The sequence below is a fragment of the Gastrolobium bilobum genome, unplaced genomic scaffold (genome assembly GCF_033153095.1).
Source record: "Gastrolobium bilobum isolate Gb01-03AN ecotype WA unplaced genomic scaffold, APGP_CSIRO_Gbil_v1 utg2164, whole genome shotgun sequence".
In the NCBI taxonomy this organism is placed as follows: Eukaryota; Viridiplantae; Streptophyta; class Magnoliopsida; order Fabales; family Fabaceae; genus Gastrolobium; species Gastrolobium bilobum.
In genome coordinates this window covers 161,273-182,961 of record NW_026898827.1, presented here as the reverse complement: position 1 = coordinate 182,961, position 21,689 = coordinate 161,273, and the positions used below count along the sequence as shown (strand labels likewise).

General features: G+C 34.7%; 3 protein-coding genes across 5 annotated transcripts; 2 read left to right on the top strand and 1 right to left on the bottom strand.

Moving 5' to 3' along the window:
- Positions 1–1,933: 1,933 nt before the first annotated feature.
- LOC133284446 (uncharacterized) lies at positions 1,934–6,298 on the top strand. The gene is made up of 5 exons (XM_061481458.1): positions 1,934–2,341; positions 2,710–4,451; positions 4,672–4,866; positions 5,269–5,420; positions 5,530–6,298. Exons 2-5 carry the CDS (start codon positions 2,747–2,749, stop codon positions 5,989–5,991), a joined length of 2,514 nt encoding a protein of 837 aa, XP_061337442.1. The 5' UTR covers positions 1,934–2,341; positions 2,710–2,746; the 3' UTR covers positions 5,992–6,298.
- A 1,190-nt stretch (positions 6,299–7,488) lies between these two features.
- On the top strand, positions 7,489–12,504 carry LOC133284442 (uncharacterized). 3 transcript variants are annotated; one of them, XM_061481452.1, is made up of 9 exons: positions 7,928–8,287; positions 8,379–8,436; positions 8,546–8,582; positions 9,227–9,445; positions 9,662–9,817; positions 9,975–10,131; positions 10,205–10,347; positions 10,464–10,499; positions 11,150–12,504. In XM_061481452.1, the coding sequence occupies exons 4-9, from the start codon at positions 9,281–9,283 to the stop codon at positions 11,840–11,842; spliced, it is 1,350 nt and encodes a 449-aa protein (XP_061337436.1). In that variant the 5' UTR covers positions 7,928–8,287; positions 8,379–8,436; positions 8,546–8,582; positions 9,227–9,280; the 3' UTR covers positions 11,843–12,504. The 3 variants fall into 3 exon arrangements, with proteins under 3 accessions (XP_061337433.1, XP_061337436.1, XP_061337434.1); XM_061481449.1 differs by lacking the exons at positions 8,379–8,436; positions 8,546–8,582 and adding an exon at positions 7,489–7,714 and having other exon boundaries at positions 7,928–8,052; positions 9,198–9,445; XM_061481450.1 differs by having other exon boundaries at positions 7,928–8,436.
- A 1,171-nt stretch (positions 12,505–13,675) lies between these two features.
- LOC133284443 (short-chain dehydrogenase ptmH-like) lies at positions 13,676–16,234 on the bottom strand. The gene is made up of 3 exons (XM_061481453.1): positions 15,811–16,234; positions 14,341–14,500; positions 13,676–14,086 (listed from the first exon to the last, which is right to left on the bottom strand). Exons 1-3 carry the CDS (start codon positions 16,175–16,177, stop codon positions 13,750–13,752), a joined length of 864 nt encoding a protein of 287 aa, XP_061337437.1. The 5' UTR covers positions 16,178–16,234; the 3' UTR covers positions 13,676–13,749.
- Between the last annotated feature and the right edge of the window lie 5,455 nt (positions 16,235–21,689).

The window sequence follows — 21,689 nt, the reverse complement described above, 5'->3', positions numbered from 1 at the left end:
TTTTTGGATGAAATTCACTGTTACAGAATACCACTTGAGATGCGGTATTGTGAGATGACTGGGGAAGTGAAAAAACAGGTGCAAAGTTTCTCCCGAACATAGATTTTGCATATTTAAATAAATTTTCCCGGTAATATTTGGGTCAACCAAACAACTTTTTTTACATTTTCCTATCAAACTCACTTTCCAACCATTTTTCTGTCAATTACATTTCCCTAGTAAAAAAAAAATTTCTCCCGAACCAAACACTACCTTAAAGAACACACACTTTGATCATTTTAAGAGAGAGGTAGATATAAAGAGATGGAATCCATATTTTTATTATTTTTTTAATTTTTCAGTGAAACCCACACCTCTCCTAGAATAACCTAAGTGAGGACACACATTTTTTCTTTAAAAATAATTGGCAATTACCAACTATGTGCGAGCTTGTTAAATGAATGGTATTGGTGCGTGCGTGCATTATTTTAAGTTAAATTAAATTTATTTTCACTTAATAAAAAATTATGGAATATAAAATTTAAATTTATTAGTAAAACTTGTATATGATATAAAAATAAATCGTGCTTTTTTAAGACTTTTTAAGAAAATAATTATAAAATTTAATATATTAAATTTTTCTAGTATTTTAAAATTTAAATTTATCTTATCTTTTATATTATCTTAAAATAAGTCATAATTAAATTTAAAATATTTAAATAAATTAGCATTTAATTTTTCTGAGCATGAAGTGGAGGATAGTTACCAGTAGTCTAGTATTATAGAGCAATATAAATTTTTCATTTTCATTTTATTTATTTATTTTAATATACATGTATATTATTTATTTAATATTTATATATTTTTTAATTCTACTTTTTGGAATAAAAATGAATTTAAAAATATTTATGTTGAAAATATAGAAATAATTTCAAATATTATTTATTATAGTTAAAATTAATATTATGTATTTATGATTCAGAATCTCAGATGTATTTATGTACATTATTAACCCATGTCATTAGCAGAAATTTCTGTCTGTATTGTGTTTTATATAAATTTTATTAGTAATTTCTCATTAAGATAAATTAGTATATTAAAAAATGGAAAAAATATTTGTCATTTTAAATGACACAAATGAAACTACGTTGTTTTAGTAAATTTTTACAATCTCTCTCCTCAATTTTCTTTTTATTTCTAATTTTATATATTAGAAAAAAGATCAGTCAGTCAATGTAGAAACTTATCTAATGGTGAGCTCAAAACGACGTCGTTTTGAGGTGGAAATCAAGGTATTTTTGTAATTATAATTTATTTCAAGGTTATAATAGTGTTTTTATTATAATTTTTTAAATTTTCAACCCAAAACGACTTCGTTTTGGGAGCGAATGTAGATAACTTATCTACATTCATTTTAGAAATATTACAACCTTAGAAAAAATGATAAAACACACCAAAACGACGTAGTTTCGTTAAAAAAATATATACAGAATAAAATAGATGTAGAAAATTACGGATATATTTAATATAGATAATAGTTGCATTTGATACGCCGATAAAATGGAATGAAACTTTTGGTTCTATTATGTTTTTTTTTCCTATTCTTGTGAAACCAAAATGTATCATTTTTTTTTTTTATCATATTTTAAGTTCTATTTTATTTTTATAATACACTAAATAAGAAATACCAAATACTAATAGCGTATAGTTATATTCTATATTTAATATATTTTGAAAATGAGACAACACAAAATATTAAATTAAAAAGTGACACATCTTAATTTCACTAAATAAAATAAATTTGTTTCATTTTGTTCCACACCAAACACTAGGTAATAGTCATCCCAGCCATTGCCACGTGTTAAGGGTGTTATCGGCATTGCAATGACCAAATCTTAATGCTACTTCAGGTTTCATCACAGAACGGAACAAAGGACCCCCTCTTTCTCCTCAAAAGAAAACGAATAAGAAAAAGAGAGAGAAAGAAGCCCTAGAAGGCTTGAAAAAGAATTAGCGAAGCAGTTTCTCACTTCCCAAAAATCTCACCCTTCAAATTTTTTTTTTTTTTTTTAGGATAAAACATTTGCTGATATTGAATTTTAATTTAGCGTATTTGGTTTTGTATTTTTTGATTTTGGTTTAGACATTATATATGTTTCGGTGTTTTCAGGAAAAGGAAAGGAGTACAAAGAGTAAATTGAAGAGAGTGCATTCGTTGTTGTTATGTTCGGGACTTTAATCTTCGATGCCTCTCTGTTTCTTCTTCTCTAGTGTGCTCGCTTTTCTCTTCTCAAATTAGGGTTTCCATAAGCAATAGCGTCGAGCCTCTTTCTCGATTTCCCCCAAATTATCATCATTCTGAGTAATTTCCTATTCTCTTTCTCTCAGTTGAAAAATGAACCTTTTTTTTTTTTCGTTTTTTTATTCATCTATTGCCGAATATTATTTTCTTTGAAATTGCATGTGTACTTATATGTTTTGTTGGTTTGGTTCTCTTGGATCTTGCCCCTAGCACTTTGGGACTCATTTATCTTTCTTGACCAAAATCTTTCATCAAGGTTGTAATTTTAACGAATAATTTGTATGCATCAGCTTGTTTTACGCATTCAGTTCAGTTTGCAGTGATTTATGACAAACCATGTCCTTATTTTAGGTTATATGCTGTTTGAATGATAGGTTGTTTGTTTCTCTGTTGTTGATTATGTATCACATTTTAATTGCTGAATCCAGGTTAAGGAAGGTGATTGGTGATTTGTATTTGGATATAATGTCATCAAGATATCCAATTCTTGACAATCGGCCCATTCATCAGTGGAAGGTTACTGAGCTCAAAGAGGAGCTGAAGAGAAGGAAGTTAACTACGAAAGGTTTGAAGGATGATTTAGTCAAGCGTTTGGATGAAGCCCTTCGTGTTGAAAGGGAGGCTGCTGAGGCTTCTCAGAAGGATGAGGCCAATGGATTCGATGGTCATGTAGCTGAGGTAAAGGATTCGCAGGAAGTTGCTGTGGATGCTGAAGAAGTTAATATAATTGAAAGTGAAAGTGTCAAAACAATTGAAACTGCTGAAAAAGGGAACAGCGATGTAGTTGAACCGATTGAAACGGAAAACACAGAAAAGATTCCGGAGGTTGTGGATAATGACAGCAATAAGAATGACAAGCAGGATGATGCTACCAAAACATTTGAAACTGCTGAAAAAGGGAACAGTGATGTAGTTGAACCGATTGAAATGGAAAACACAGAAAAGATTCCGGAGGTTGTGGATAATGACAGCAATAAGAATGACAAGCAGGATGATGCTACCAAAACATTTGAAACTGCTGAAAAAGGGAACAGCGATGTAGTTCAACCGATTGAAACGGAAAGCTCAGAAAAGATTCTGGAGGTTGTGGATAATGACAGCAATAAGAATGACAAGCAGGATGATGCTACCAAAACATTTGAAACTGCTGAAAAGGGGAATAGGGATGTAGTTGAACCAACTGAAATGGAAAACCCGGAAAAGATTCCGGAGGTTGTGGATAGTGACAGCAATAAGAATGACAAGCAGGATGATGTTACCATCCCAGTTGACATCAATAATAGTGTGTCAGCCATGGATGAAGAGTTTGAGCATACGGGCTTGCCAGCTGGTGTAGATTCATCTAATGTGGGTGAAGAGCTAACTACTCATGCTTCTGCTGTGGAGACCACCATTACAGTCACTGAGAGTGTGTTAACAGAAGCAGTAGACAGTGGTCAGTATTCTTATAGTGCAGAAAAGAATAATGATGATTCAACAACCAAGCTGGAGAATGAGGAGTTAAAGGTGCAGCTGGATAATGAGGACTCGAAGCCCCAAATGGAGTGTGACACAAAGCCCCTGTCCGAGGATCTCGTGCCCAACTCTTCTGTTCCAGAAAACCAGGTATCTGAGGTCAACCCTAGTTTAGGGTCTCAAGTAAAATCTGATTCTATTTCTACTGATTCTGTGTCAATTAATCAAAAGAATGAACTAAAGGATACTATAATTACTGATAATGTCAAATTAGAACAAGATATTGTTAGGCCGGAGATGGTGGAAGAACCATCATCCAGAAATGATGTACCCGTTTATGATGAATCACATTCAATGGATGGTGGAGGACTGCATGAGAAAAAGGCATCTGTTGAAGAAAATAACAATAATATTACAAGTCCAGACTTGAACAAAACCAATAGCAGTGATGATGTGGGGTATCCAGAAAAGTTGAACTTGGACCGAAGTTCTGGTGATGATTCCATGGAAGAGGATTTGCCTGAGACTAAGCAATTTGATTCTAAGTTTAATGTTGATGAACTTAGAGACAAAGTGGAGAGTATTGAAGTGCCGATTGTGAAAGAGGAAAACATTACTATAGTTGTGGGAGATGGTCTATCTGCAGGAAAAGGTGATACCCACCAAGATATTGACATTAGTCCTGTTGCTTTGGCTGAGAAACGAAAATTTCATGGTAAGCATCATATATTTCTTCTCTTTGTCCTCTGAAATAGATTTTTTCTTTTTACTTTTTTAAATTTAATGGTTGCATTCCTAAGGGCAAACAACAAATTATATGTGCAATATATGTTGCATTCCTGGTATGCTGTTGTTATTATTTGTTCTTAGTGATAAATAAGCTTCTTTTTTGTATGTTTTAATCACCCTGAATTATATGGGATATTTTGTCACAGAACAAGCATCAGTTGGGAACAGTGAGCCTACAAAAAGGCAACGCAGGTGGAACACTGAAACAGTTAAAGGACCAGATCCGCAGAGCACCACTCCCAGACCTGCTACCACACCCAAGGATGAGCCAGTTGCTCTGAAACGCAACTTCGCCAGGTCTGATTCCTCTGCCACTGATGATGCACCTAAAGAACGCAGTGGTAAGTTGACATTATTTTGATTGGGGTAAACCTGTGAAGAACTGGCACTCCTGTTTCTGGTGTTGTATTAATGGATATCAATTTTCAATTCTTAACTTAGTAGCTCAAATAAATAAATGAATAAATAATTTCCTGGCACTTTCAAATTTTAACTCTGGACACTTCTCAAAGCACATTTTGTGCACATCTTAAACTGATAAATTTTTTCGAAGATACATTATAACTTATTGGTTGATTTTCTGTGCATGTATGCATTTACTTAGAGAGATAAGGCGTGGTTGTTATTTGTTGTTTTATGCATTTACATAATTATATTTCTGGTTGTTGTCATTGCGGTATGTGTTGTGTCTTCTTTCTCTCTGCTTTTTAAGTCTAAATAATGTTATCTTTAATTTTTGGCAGTTCCACCATCACAAAGGTCCCCAACTAATTCCCTCAGGATTGACCGTTTCCTCCGGCCATTTACCCTGAAGGCAGTTCAAGAACTTCTTGGTAAGAATGGGAATGTTAGCAGTTTCTGGATGGACCAAATAAAGACCCATTGCTATGTCACTGTAAGACTTGCTTCTTATCTCTTTGCCTGCCTTCTACTGTAAATTCCCACCTGATGTTATTGCATTTATAATATAATTCTAAGTAATCTTTTGTTGTTTTTTGGTGCAGTACTCGTCCATTGAAGAAGCCATTGAGACACGAAATGCTGTGTATAATTTGCAATGGCCTCCAAATGGTGGTCGCCTCTTAGTTGCTGAGTATGTTGATCCTGAAGAAGTGAAAATGAAGTTAGAAGCTCCTCCTACTCAGGTTGCCTCTGTCAACATTGTTCCAACAGTTCCTCCAGCACCACCTTCCTCAAAGCCAGAACCGTCCCCCCGTCAGCACAGGGAGCAACATACAGTTCCAGTTACTCTCCCGCCTCCACCACCATTGTCAAAGCCCCCACCAGTGGCAAGAGAACGGCTTCCATCCCCACCACCCCTTCCTGAGAAAGTTGACCCACCCATTGTCACTCTCGATGATCTCTTCCGCAAAACCACAGCAACTCCTCGGATCTACTATTTACCTTTGTCTGAAGAGCAAGTTGCCGCAAAACTTGCAGCACAGGGTAAAAGCACGAGGCAGTAGGCTATTAGCCTACAATTCATCCTTGGCAGCTTTAACGGTTTTTTTTTTTTTTTTGGCTACCGTGTTAGTTAGTGGTATGGAAGTATTGTGAATGCATTTTGCGATGTCTGCTGGGGTTCGCCTCAGGAAGAATTTGTCATTGCCAATGCATCTTGAGACTTTATTTGTTTAGTTTTAGAACGTCATAAACTAAGATCTACTTGGGTGGATAGATTTTCACCGCTGTTTGAATTAATTTAAAGTGAACCATTGTCAAAACATCTTGAACTTCGACGAAAGAAATTGACGTTAGATAATGTTTTTCTCCTGCCATGGAACTGAATTATGGGATCGCTGCGTTAATTGTGCTTAGCTTTTTCTTGATGAGTGTTTTCTTTTGTTGAATGCCATTTTATATCAGTGTGTTGGTTGAGCACACTGTTTCTCTTCACCAAACCTCGTGGTGTGTTTGACATGCAGGAGTCTGTGGTCTGGCTCCGTTAGGAAGGTTGATTAGCAGATTTATGGGTTGATTTGCCAACGCATCCTTCATTCTGTGACCTGTGTTTGATATAAAAAATCGTAGGATATATGGTGCGAATTATGTGCTGATGTAGTTATGGAATCTGATACAATGATGCTATTTCAGAAGATTCCACAATACTTGTATAAAATTTCTCAGTGCAAGCAAATTTGTGGGAAGAGGAAGGGGAGGGGGTTTATAATAGCTTAAGTGCAACAGTATTCGTAAATTTTAAATTTTAAATTTGAAGCAAATGCTTCAAAGAATAACTAAAAATATAATGAACCATTTATGTGTAGGGAAGTTAGGGTTCCAATGATAATGGGGTGGATAATTTAGAGCTGTGAAAACTTGATAGATGGCTCATTTGAATCTTTAGCCTATTTTTTTCGGGAGTGGATCCTCTCATGTGAAAAAGTGGTCATGTTATTTGATCACAACTACTCATTTAAAAATTATACAATTTTCTCTTTCTTATCTCATCATGAATGAGTGATTGTGATAAAAAAAACATGATCACATGATCACTTTTTCACATGAGAGGATCCACTCCCATTTTCCCCTTATGTTTGTGCAACTATGAGTCATTTGAATCTTTAGCCTATTTTTTACGGGAGTGGATCTTCTCATGTGAAAAAGTGGTCATGTTATTTGATCACAACTACTCATTTAAAAATTATACAATTTTCTCTTTCTTATCTCATTATCAATGAGTGATTGTGATAAAAAAAACATGATCACTTTTTCACATAGAGGATCCACTCCCATTTTCCCCTTATGTTTGTGCAACTATGAAATGAAATAAAAATTGTATAATTAACTCGAAGCAAATAGATAAAGTATTTTTCAAGTTAAAATAAATAAATAAATAAAAGTTTATTTTTCTTGAATCTAGAAAAAAAAAAAAAAAAGATTTTGCGCCAAATGGCCCAACCCCGAACTTAAACCTCTCTAAGTAACGTATCGTTCTTCTTCTTCTTCTGCTGCTGAAACTCTTTCGTGCTTCCATCTCCCCCCCTATTCTTCTACACGCAAAAATTAATGAATCGTTCTTAGGGTTTTGCGAAATCTACAATACCCCGTATCCTCCTTCACTAATTCCTCGATTCTCTTCTCTCAGAGCAAACGGTTCTCTCCCTCTGTTTCTTCATGTCTCTGTGAACCCAAAACGTGGTCGTTTTGATCAGTCCCGATTCCCCAGCCCATGCATTGTTGCTACTGGTATCTCAGCTCAATTCCTTCTCCTTTATGCTCTGCATTCGCTTAATTATTCGGGTTTCGTTGCTTTGCACTCGTTTTTTTTATTTTTTTTATTAGCGAATTGGGTGATGATATTGATATTGAAGCTTGTTATGGTCCCAATTCTGTTCTAGGGTTTTATTATTCGAAAATTGAGACTTTCCCTGGTTTGTTTTCGATAAATTGGTTTTGTAGGGGCACAGGGTTTCGCTTATATCATTTCTGGTGAGGGAAAGAGTTGAACATGAATAGCGTTTTCAGCGAGCAGATACTTGTGGACAAGCTTTCCAAGCTTAATAGCACCCAACAGTGCATTGAAAGTATCCTTTTTTTTGTTTTCTATTACTTGATTAATGTTGTTGTTGTTGTTGCTTTGGGATTCCAGATTCAGCACTGGGATCAAGCTATCTGCTGTGACTTGTTCTGCTTGAACTAGGACTATTTGGCTGTGCTTCATTAACTTGTTTTTGGTTACTGAATGAACGTTCTTTGCTAATTCTTTGCATTGATTATCTGAATTTTAGATGAATAAGGAACACCAACCGTTGTGTCAAGGTCTATATATGTTCTAATTAATTGAAACTAAACTACTATATATATCGAATATGTTTACCAAACTTGGTGGCATCTCTGATAAATGACCTAGGCTGGCAGTAGACAATTCAAATCCGGAGTCAGGAGTTTCATATAGCCAGTTAACTTCGGTATGTTAATTTGGTAAACAGTTTTGGTGTTAATAGTGTTACCCTTTTCAGAATTACTGTTTCAATTTGATAATCTTGGGATAATGTAAGGATTTACTTATGTTTTCAGGTGCTCAAGGGAATTGTTTTGTCTTTCAATTTTCCAGGTCGTCTTTTATTCATGAATTGAGAATAACTATTGTACTACAAGTTTTAATTGCTTGATTCAGATTATTATTGTGGGCGTAGCAAATGCACATTTATAGTTGCCCAAACATAATACTATGAGATGTTATGATCCTTTTCATGTTTGAATGACTTGAATTTCTCACAAGCAAATTATTCGCTTTAGCACAAATTTAGTAGACTTTATACTATTATTTTACGATACAAATGATGAAGGAAGAGAAACAAATGCATTTTTTGGCACAAAGCCCTTGGACTAATTCTTGTTTCATGATACCAAGTCAAATTATTGGAACATCAGAATTTGTCACTTATGTTTCATTTTTAAGACTAATTGGTAGGTGTATATGGTGAATGTGGAGTAGACTTTTTTTAATTAGTCTTTTGACATGAATTTTATTTTATTCTTTAAAACAGTTTAGTTTTACTGCATATTTAGCTTCAATTAATTTTATGAATCACTGGTTGTTAACATAACACAATGGTGTCTTTTTATCCATGTAGCTGACAACACCTAGTGGTAAAGGCTTTTTGTTGTTGTTATGCATATTAGTTGTTAATGTGATGTATGTTGTTATCGTTAACTTTTGGTATAGCTTTATCACACTGGTGTATATTTCACCAGAGCAAAGCAGAACTTGTTGTTGCAAATTGGAAAAAACAATTTGACAAATCAGAGATGGTTCAAAGAGTTCCCCTTCTGTATCTTGGAAATGACATCCTGCAGAACAGCAAGCGTAAAGGAAATGAATTTGTTACAGAGTTTTGGAAGGTTCTTCCAGCAGCACTTAAAGATGTTATTGAGAAAGGTGATGATCATGGAAAGCACGTGGCATCTAGACTGGTAAGCTCCTTTTACCGTGTTTGATGTAAGTATTCAAGTGAATACAACCATGCCAATCAATAAATGGAAAAAAGGGGTGTGGAAGAATTGAATATAAAGTCGTTGCAGATAGATTTTCATGCATGGGTGAAATTTCGGATATGGCATATAAATGCTGATCATATGATTTGCATACCATGATATTGGTCTATTAACTTGGTTCATACCTAACTTTAGGTTGAAATATGGGAGCAAAGGAGAGTGTTTGGATCTCGAGCTCGGAACCTTAAAGATCTAATGCTTGGAGAAAAGGTACCTCCACCGTTGGAATTCAGGAAAAAGCGATCACGTTCTATAAGAATTATGAAAAGGGATTTCCGCTCCATCAAATCGGTGAGAGACTGAGTTACTTGGGGCCTTTGTGGCTCCACTCCCGCCTCTCCCCATTTCATAGTTAAATCATTTTATTGATGCTAGATGATTACATACTTTGAAGTGTTTTACAATGCTTCTTTCATATCTCACTTCCATGATATTGTATTGATGCCAGAAATTGTCCGTAGGAGGTACAGCAGAAAAAATAGTGTCCGCATTTCATTTGGTGTTCAGTGAACAATCCATTGAAGATGCCGAGATGAGTAAATGCAAGTCTGCTGTTCAGCATGTGAGGAAGATGGAAAAAGATGTTGATATCGCATGCACTATTGGTAAGCATACAACAGAACTGAAGTAACACCTGAATTTTGGAAATTAGGATTCTAATATTGCTTTGTTTTTCAGCTAAGGATCCTAAACGAAAAACTTTGTCAAAGAAACTAGAGGAGGAAGAAAATCTCCTGAAGCAATGCATAGAAAAGCTTAAATTAGTTGAAGCAAGTAGAGTAGCGCTTGTATCTCAGTTAAAAGAAGCTTTGCATGAGCAGGTAAGTTATAATGCCCATGTGGTCAATAATTTTCTGTATTTACATTCTGCAGTTATTAAGTCTTTGGTTGTTTATAACTGCATCTTCTTTCTATTGTTTGTGTGTATTTGTACTAGGAATCTGAACTAGAGGATGTTCGTACTCAGATGCAGGTATGGACTATTCATGATTCTTTTCCACTGAAGGCTGTCGTATTTTGACTAGTTTCTTATCAGATGTGAAAGTGATATTCGTTGATCATTTATTTTGGTTCCTCACCATTTAATTACTTCTCTAATGGTGTCTCTAAGAAGTTGTAATTAAGCATATGGTGAAGTTACTGCAGTGCTCATGTTGTGGACAGTTTCAAAACATTTAATAGAAGAAAAAATAACATTGATCCGACCTCCCTTGAAGTTTATGAAACCTACTCAAAACACCTCTCTCTCTCTCTCTCTTTTCAGGGGATTGGGTTTGGAACAAATTTAAATGAGAGGTGATGCTTGTCTGATGAAAATTTAAAAGGGGAGGTCAGTGAAATTTCTTAAACTAGAGTAGAGACTGGGTGTTTGCTTAAGTTTCATAAACCCTAAGGGAGGTCAGTGTAATAAGCTCTATTTATAAAGAAAAAAAGCAGTTTCGGTTGGTGAATTACTCAGTGAAGGACGCACAAATCTGGAGTAAATAAGTTCTTGTTACGCGTCGAGTGCCATTTATTACTTGTTGAGTCTGCTTTCCTTACCGGAACTTGGATATGATTTGGCTAATAAAATGTTAACAAATTTAAACTTTATGCTTATATATCTGATTAATGATACTATAGGTTGCACAAGCACAAGTAGAAGAGGCTAGCAGTATGCGGGAGCGACTTGATAATGAAGATTCTTCACAGAAAGCATCCACTGCAACAACTTCAGCTACTGATGCAAATGCAAAATCAGCAGCAGCAACTAAAAAGTCAGCTGCAACAATAGCTGCTGAAGTTGCAGACAAGCTTGCAGCTTCTTCGTCATCTCAATTGATCATGGCTTCTGTTCTCTCAACATTTGCAGCAGAAGAGGCAAAAAATGCTGGGCAAACCTCTGAGTCCACATCAAAACATGAGATGTCAATGCCTAGTTCAGATCCGCATATCTTTATGTCCTCACAACAGTTGATTGCCGCACCAAACCATTCATATCCTTCAGTTCTGGTAACGCAACAAACCATGCAGAATGCAGCAGTCCCTTCATCACAAGGTCAATATCACATGCTTTGTAATCCATCGTCCCAGCAATACGTGCAGTCAACAGGTGGGGCTATCTCTCCATATGGTTATGGTAGCATCCCATCATTACCACCAGTACCGCCCCCACCCCATGTGGTGGGGACAATGGTGCCTTTGACATATCAGACACTGCAAACAACTCAGCATCAAGCAATACCAATAACCCAGCAAGCCCCAGCACCTCTTAATTTCCAGCCACTTCAGCCACCAGGAATGGTGTACTATCCTAATTACCAGCATTCTATATGAGACCTACAGACTACATTAGCTAGACTGTAGTCAACATGACCTTTTTTTGAAACAAGCGAATTCTGGAGATTGGGAATTTTATTTTTTTGCCAATGGTACGCTGGGACTGGAACTGAGCTCGCATTTGTATGGAAGCAAGACTACCAGATTTCCCCAGGGATGTGAAAGGAAACTAGGGGGTGTTTGGTAGAAGAGAAAATTTTTTTTACCAGGGAAATATAATTAATAGGAATATGGTGGGAAAGTGATTTTGGCATGAAAGTTTAAAAAAAATTGTTTGGTATGCCGAAATATTATCGGAGAAATTGGGTTAAATTTTCTGAGTGTATGTTTGGTTGAAGGGAAAATATTGATGAAAAAATTGGTTAAAAATACTAAAGTAACCCTTTTTTATACTTATTGAATGTGAATATATATATAACATAAAACCCTTTATTAAAAATGGTATTTTTTCTCTTCTTGTTTTCAGATTGAATTCTGAATCTGGAAATCATGATTTGCCCTGCAATTTCTTCTCAGAACTCATTTAAAGACACAGTGAACTTCAGTTATGTCACTGTTTACAGCTCTACCGGGTCATATTAACTCGTGGGTCACTGATTTTGTTAAACTCGGCCGATCTAACGCGGTTTACGCAAGTTCATTGACATGGCCGATCCGTTTCCCTGCACGAACAACATTGGTCCAAACTAGTAACCAATCTCCAATAACTGAAAAACAAAGAAAAAGACTAGAAAGCAAACTCCCACACAAGTCAACCAACCACTAAATACCTGATCACAAGAACCAAGTACCAAATGCCATAGTTCCAAAAACTGCAAAAGAGGCCATCTTTGCCCTCATACTTGAGGCTCATCATTTGTTTTCGACACCAGAATTCTAATGCCATTAGTAAACCCACATTCATGGTGAACACAGTCATGAACCAATTTCTCCTTGTAGATAAGAAGTATGAGAAAGAAAGGGGTATTTTGGTCTGCATTTGCTTGCCCTTCTTACCATTTAGCCGGTTAACTACAAATACCATCTTCGAAGTGGTCTTTCAGAACAGTGTTTTCTACTCTATTGTACAAGCATTTTTCAAACGCTAGACAAATATGTTTGCTGGCGAAATGTTTCAATATCCTGTACCAAGCATGGACTACACAGAATACCAAAGTCAGATGCATGGGAAAATATTTCAATATCCTGAACCAAACACTACCTTAGTCTACTCAATATTCTATATGGGTGAACAAATTCACTGGACCCTGAGTGAACAGAGATATTATGAACCAAGCATTGATTCTACCCTAAAAAATAAATAAATAAAATAAAATAATAAAAATAAACAAATATTTTGATGTAATTTCCTGGTATAATATTAGCTAATCAAATAATTCATGGAAGTCTGAACCTTGGAAACGATTCAAACACGAACTGCATGTCCGCGACCATAATCCCTCGATTTTGTGAAGGAAAGTCAGCCAAAGAATTAGTTCAATTTGCTGGCCACTAGATTCTGGTGAGGGGAAAGAGTCCAAACAAACGCATTGGCCACAGAAACCCTCTTTTTGCTTGTAGAACATAGTCACAGGGCGCAGTGCCAGTAATTAAACTCCTCTTTTTTTTTTTTCATCCGTAATACGCAGTTACGCACATATGTTGTCATCATTATCTAGTTTGTGAACTGGAGAATTGCAAAGAGGTAATTTGGTAAAGTCAGCCACACAGTCGCTATAAAAACTATATGCTCAGTTTGGTTAAATTTTATTCGGAATTATGTTCGGCAGGATATTTGTAAACTGGAATTAAACACAATCAAGCTCTAAAAAGGCATTCCGCAATGATATCTCCTGCTAAAATGGAATGCTTTATATAGTGTCCATCATCATACAAGCTAATAGATGGATATAGCCAGCTGTAGCTCAGCATTTCATTACTTTCTTCAAAACAAGGTCTCTTACAGAGAGTGGTAGATGGTACATGATAGCCATGAAGGTAGAGTAATGCCCATAAGAGAACCATGCAGGTGGTTTCTTCTTAAGGATGGCAGCTACAGTGTTTTTAGCAAACTCGTCCGTAGGTGTAGACTTGGACGTTTGAGATAACACAGCTCTTTCTCGGATTGCTGCTTCATAAGGCTTGAATAAGTTCCACTGAGCCATGCGGTTGTAGCTGGCTATAGCAGAATCTCCAATATTTGACTTGATAGCTCCAGGGACAACATTGACAACATCAATTCCAAGAAGGCCAAGTTCCAATCTGTATATGACATGTGCATGTAGAAAATAAGAACAATTAGAATGACAGATAATATAAATGACAAAGTCAAACAAATAGAAAATGTAAATAATTGCCAGATTTCAGCCACCAACTCCCATATGGTGTATTGTTACATGACAAAGCAGCAGTTTCTATAAAAACAAGGTGGATTTCTGTCGCCAATACTGTTTCCTTTAGTTGATTTGATGCAGACATGAACAATAAGTCAATGCAAGTTTGAAGAAGAAGAAAACCTTAATGTATCTGTCAAAGCATGAATAGCAGCTTTAGAAGCAGTGTAAGTGCCTGACCAAGGTCCAGAGGCCAAGGCAGCTACACTACCAATGTTCACAATTTTTCCCTGTTTCCTAGTTGCCATATGAGGAACAACAGCCTGAACCATTCTCAAGGAACCTGCGTATGCCCAATGAAATATAAAATCTAGTTAAAAATGCAATTGAAGGTCTTGAATACTAGATAGACATTGACCAAGTAATGCTATGCTCTTCAAAATCACATTGAAGTTTCTCGTGCACCACACCAAGATGAATGAACAGGACATAAAATTCCAAAAGACTGATCTCACACTACTATCATTCCTCATTTTTGGGCCATGAAAAAAGGAGATAGAAACCAAATCGCTTGCATTCTCCAAGAGAACACCAAAATCTTTACAAAAGGCAGGTAACTGGTTCTCTTGCGACAGAACCTTTTAGATAACAATATGAAATGAAAACAGCATCAATTACTGTAGTGAATCAAATAATATTCAAGCAGAAACACAGAGATGCCCAAAAGATTCATTTAGAGTGGCTTAGCAAGGAGTAACTACAGTCTACAGCTGGAGAAATTCTTTAGCATAAATCTGTTATCTGTGTACCCAAGTTGAGTGTAGTATACTAATATATTATTAACAAATCATTAAGATATCTAATCATTCATTATGATAGTTAAGCATTGATTAATAATGGGTCAATCATTTATTGACCTACTGTAAATAACTGGGGTACAGCAGGTTTATGCAGGAATCTCTCCTGCAGCAGCTGCACACCTCTCATTCCTGTGTAGTCGGTAACACAAGGAGAACTTAACCAGATCAGAAATACATATCATCATTGAGCAGCATCTCTAACCCATTTGGTTAATCTAATGTGACAGATTAACAACTCCTTCTGCGAGTAATGTGCAAAACATAAATCTCTATTCTCTATCTACCTATAACATCAATCAAACAAATATTGGTTTTCGTAGTATCAAAATTACAATATAACCAAACACCGAATTAGCAAATAAGAGTAAGGAGAATTAAGTTAAAAGAAAAAAAAAAATTTACTTTAAAGTGAGCTTGTATCTGAATTGTTGACTGGCATGACTCATGAAGCTGCTAACAGACTGCTGAAAATCAGTTTTTCCAATGCTATCTTTTAGGCAATAAATAGTCAAAGTTGCTGTTAAGATCTATTTTTTAGGCACGTACATGATATTTGATATGTTTATCAAGTAGCAAATTTTTCTGCAATTCAGTCCTTTTTATACTATTTGATATGCTTATGACAATATCCTTGTTGGCACAACAAAAGCAAAATGAAATATTGGTATGGCAGCAAAAATATGCAAAGTTCTCAAGAAGTTCAACATGGAAGCGTGCAAGAGTGAAACCGATAAAAGTTCACAACTAAGGTCACTCAATTTTTGAGCAAATAATAAAGAAAGAGGATACTAACCAAACACATTGGTGTCAAAAGTGTTTTGTATGGCAGTGAGTGGGACTTCGGCAAGTGGGCCCACACACTGAACTCCAGCATTATTCACAAGCACATCAATCTGATCGTATTTCTCTACAACATTCTTCACCACGCGCCGCACGCTTTCATCGGATTGAACATCGAGCTCTTGCAAGAAGAACCTATGGTCGTGCTCCAGGTCCGCCATGCTGGACACCGACCTGCTGGTGGCCACCACCGTGCACTTCTTGGCAGCGAAGGCGCGTGCAAGCGCGTTTCCTATCCCTCCCTGAGAGCAACCCGTTATCAGAACCACCGGTTTAGGTTGCTCCTCCTCATGTCCACGCTTCTCCATACCATTCCCCATTCAGAGAGACACCAATTATTATGTTACAACCACCTCGGAAGAGTGGATAAGATTTATAAGGCTGCGTTTCGTTAGAAACGATGAAGTGAACGTACGCTAATTTTAAGAGAGACATAGACAGGGATATAAAAATTTGAATTTTAAATTAAAAAAATTACTCACTTTCTCTCTTTCCCAGTCATGATTTCCGTTTTTTTGGATCTATCTCTCTCCTAAAATGACATAACTTATGTTATTTAAAATGACAAACACCAAACCCTTATATATATATATATATATATATATATATATATATATATATATTTTTGGAGATCATTTATATTTTATTTTGTTTAAGTATTTTCTTACATATACGGAAGGGTTACTTTTTATGAAATAAATATTTTAATAATTTTCAATTTCTTAACTAATTTTTCCTAATATTAATTGTACATAGTAAAGTATTCAATAATTTATATAGATACATTTTTTGATATTTTCTAAATAAATATTAAATAATTATTTAAATGGTTAATATTTTTGCTGCAAATCAAAGAAAAGTTTATCTATCGTAGGTGGAATTTATTTTTTCATTTTCTCACCTATTTCCTCATAAGATTAGAAGTGATCCTCTTAGATGTTATTTAATATGATAATGTTATACCAAGGACTATAATCATATAAGGATAAATCAATTAAATGAGAAAGAAAAAAAATACAAGGAGAAGTTATAAATTATCAAAGTTGATTTGTTCTTTAATAATTAAGATCTTCTCGTATGTTATGATCATGTTAAATAACATATCAAAGAATTATTCTCCACATGATTTTATTGCAACAAATAAAGTTATTTTTATTAAAATATTATTATAAAAAATGTTATTTTAAGTGAAAATCATATTTTGGTATGTTTATATTATCTCTCTTTTTCATAATATATATTTTTTTCTCTCTTCTTAATTTTATAAAAAGATAATATAAAAAACCATCATATATATATATATATATATATATATATATATATATATATATATATATATTAAATATAAATTTTACTTAAATGATATAAAATTATGAGTGTTAAAATAATAAATTATTTTTTTAATTAAAAAAATTATTTTGTGATTTTTTTTAAGGGGTTATTGAAATCCCAATCCTAAGTTTGCAAGAGAAGCTTCAAGATCCACACTTTTGAAGTTCAGGAATCAACGTGGCACGCGCTCTGCTCAGTTATCTTTTTCCACGCTGAAGTAAGAGAAATATTAGTCTCCTTTTACATGAGGTAGCTTATATCATTTTCTCTCACTTCGATTTTTGCACCTCACTTTTTTTTTTCTTTTTCTTTTTTCTTGTAATGGTGGAACCCAGTCCTTGTCGCAGTAGTGAGTAGGTGATCCAACACAAGAGATCAAAGACGCAGCAGATTCATATACTGACCTTAGTTATATAGATCGTTTACCTAGGTACAGAATGAGACCCACCTAGTTTCTCTCTACAACATAAGATACCTATCTTATGTAAAAGGAGATTAATAAAACCCTTGAAGTAATTAGGGTGAAAGAGGCCTGTTGAGGAAAAATATAAAACGAAAACTATTCAAAGATTGCAAAATTAATATTGTTGGATTAAAATTAAAAAATTATATAATTAAAATATAAATGTGGCACTGTATACCGAATTACTTAAAATATAATTAAATTAATTTTAAATAATTACAAAACTACTCAAATAATTTTACGTGAATCAATTACTTTGCTTGTTTAGATTTTGTTGTCTTGACGCCAAAAAGTAACGTTGCCTCTTTGGCATTATAATATATTTATTGTCTTCTAAGTAAATAAAAAATATACATGGTTAGTAACTTGTGATATCTGCATCACTTACATAGTTACACGACTTTTCTATGAGATGAACAATTAAAATTGCTCAAAATAATATCACGATAATATATAAGAAATTGTCTATATTGAGGCATCAACTCTGCACTTACGGACTTTGTTGCCTTTTCGTGACCTTTAAATAACGTGGCCTTTTCGATCGGTTTTATAATATTTTTCTTATATACAGACGTATGATCATTACGCTTCAACAAATTATTCTATTCCACCTATCAGGCTAGTAAAAAGAAAAATCACAATGTGTAAAGTATTGATACATGTTAGAGGTGGGGGAAGCGGGTTTAACTCGTTGTTGGTTCGTTTAATCCCATATATGGTTGGTTGGGTTGGGAGTCACAATTAGACAATTAAATAGACGATACGACATAGGAGTTTATAATCTTCTTACCTTTGGTCTATTTAGAAAATAAAGCATTTTTAGAAAATAAAGCATTTTTAGAGAACTGTTATAATCCAATCTAAAAGCCGTCGAGTAGGGGTATTCATCAATTGTTCTAAACCGATTCAAACCGCGGTAACCGATCCGAAAAATCGATAACCGAATAAATCGAAAATCAAAAAATCGAAAATTGAAAAAAATTGTAAATTTTAATTGGATTGGATCGATTTTCGGATTAGTTGATGAAAACCGATCCAATATATTAATTTTTCTCTTCCTACTCGGTCTTTCCCCAATCATAGCCCAAAAATTTTTAAGCCCTAGATCCATTAACTCATCAATTAAATCCAAGAAAAAACTTAGTCACATTTCATCAACAAAATTTTATCTGTGTAGAACTTCATATATCTCATTGTGCAAAAAAAGAATTATATTATCGTTTACTGATGCTTTTGTATTTCAAATTTATTTTTTACAAAGGCAATATATACAAAAGATATTATGTGTATAATAATCATGAACAAATTTTAGGATTTTCGAAAAATCAAAAACCGATCCAATCCAAACTGAAAAAAATTGGTTGGATCGGATTTGAAAAAAAAATCAAACTGAATAGATGATTACATGATCAAACCGAAGAGATTGGATCAGATGATTTTTGCTTCCAAAATCGATCCAATCCAGACCGCAAACACCCCCTACCATCAAGTTGACCTTTTAATTTTTTTAATAAAATAATATATTTATGAAGGTTGTTAATAGCAAAGAAAAGTTCCTAAAAATAATTATTTTATGTATTGTTATGAACATGATTTAAAAATCTTTGTGATCTCGTAAAAAAAATGTTTGAGAATTTTATAATTTGAATTCTTATTAGAAACATTGTTTAATGAATGAGATTTTTTTTTAGTTTGGTTTGCAACTTTGTAAGTTGGCGCTGAGTTAGTGGGGTTGGATATGTGTTCGATTCCCGCTGAATGCATTCTTGGGGAGGGGGCTGAACCTTTAGCCATCACTATTCTCCCGCACTCCGGATTAGTCCCATAGCCGGCTCAAAGAGTCGAAGCTCGTGGCGATACCGGAGGGAGCCAACTCGTCTCAAAGAGATAATTAGGGTTGGGTAACTCCAAAAAAAGAAAAGAAAACCTTATAGGCCATGTTGGGCTTTTCTTTTTTTTACAACAAACAAGTATTTCACATTAGTTTGGGGTCAAAACATATTGAACCTATTGCGAGATGGGTTGTTTCATCATTTTTTGTTATAAAACAATAATCATTAATTATTGTACACTTATCTGATCCTTATTTGATATTTTTTATTTCTCTAGTCAACACAAGTTTTAATTTATTTTTTTTCACATTTTTAATATATAAGCAGGTTGGTAGTGCTGAATAAAATTTTCTAATCCATTTTAAAAATTGGAGCAAGTCATGTTGTGTTGGTCTTGGAAAGATTCGGAGCGTATGAAGACTACGATGTGGCTGATCCTCCCTAATAGACTCCGAGTCAGAAGCAGAACGAGCAAGTGGAACGAGGGGACTAACTTTTGCAGTGACAGTTCCAACAAGGAAGAATCCATTTTACATGTCCTGTGGGATTGCAAGCATGCCCAGAGCATTTGGAGGGACTGGTTCAATGAGCGCGTGCCTTCAGATATTTTTTCACCTTAGACGTTCATGAGTGGCTGCGTAGGAATGTTAATAATGCATGGAGCAGAAATATTCAATCTGACTGGAGAGATGTTTTCTTCCCTTCGTGCTGGTTTCTTTGGTCCTAGCATAACCAAAGTATCAATGGCAAAAGCTTTCCGAGGTCATATAGAGGTAATATTGTGATTGCTGATTCTATTTCTCAGATTATTGCAGTTAGGAACAAGAAGATGAAAATCCAAGGTAGCGACTCTAATGACAACCATCCTGGTGAGTGGCGGCCTCCATTGCAAGGTTGGATGAAGATCAATACAGATGGTGCATCTTCATACTGAAGAAAGGAAGCTAGTGTGGTGGCCTTATCAGAGACCATAATGGAACCTCCCTAGCGGTTTCTTCCTCAAACTAGGCTATTATAACCCTTTAGATGCAGAGCTTTGAGGTATTCTTAAAGGCATGGAGTTGGCCTAGGGGACAGGTGCTAGACAAATAGATAGGGGTCTTCGTGGTCTGAATTGGATCGAATTTGAAGCAAAAATCATCCGATTCAATTTTTTCGGTTTAATCATCCATTCGGTTTGATTTTTTTAAAATCTGATTCGATCCAATCCAATTTTATTCGATCTGGGTTTGATTGGTTTTCAATTTCTCAAAAAGTCTAAAATTTCATCCATACAAATCACTAGCTATATCAAAATAAAGCCATATAAAGTTATAAACCACTGAAAAATTCAAGTCTTCAAACTAAAACAAATCCTAAAACTCAAGAAGAGTTGAAATCGATTAATAGACAATAAAAAATAAAAAAACAATATAGTTTGCTATCAATAACATCTAAGATTCCAAGTCTACAAAATAACAAAATTTCAAGTCACCGTCTTTCAAAAATAATAAGTACATAATACATTGGATCTCAATTTTCACCAACCAAACCGAAAATCCATCCAATCCAATTAAAATATGCGTTTTTTTTATTTTCAGTTAATTCAGTTATCGATTTTTTGATTCAGTCACCGCGATTTGAATCGGTTGATAAGCACCCATACAAATAGAAGTGGATGCGATGTTTTGAATGCCATCACCTTAATTCAATCCAACCAAAACAACCCAAGAAATTCTCAAGTTGTCACTCAAATTCAGAAGTTGATTACTTAGGATTGGACCATGCGGTGCATTCATATCAGCAGGGAATTCAATACGTGTGCGTATTGACTTGCTAATAAAGGCCTTTATGGAGATAGGAATTTACTTGTTTACCATAGTCCCCCTTCCCAGCTTAGGGAGCTCCTTCTAAAGGATGCTTCCAAGTATCAGTCTCCTTCTCTGTAGTTTCATTTTTTGTCTTGGGGCTTTGCCCCTCTTTATTTATTTAAAAAAGGAGGGACACAAGGGGTAACCCATTTTAGGCTTTTTGACCTTTTTACCCTTTATTAATTAATAACCATTTTGTCCCTTATTCGAAACTATCTACCAGTCTGTCCCTCTCTAATCGATTAACTTGAAGATTTAATCGATTAAGTGGTAAAAACTGGCAAAAATGGTTGACTTGAAGATTTAATCGATTAAATCTTCAAGTTAATCGATTAAATCTCCCAACAGGCAATAA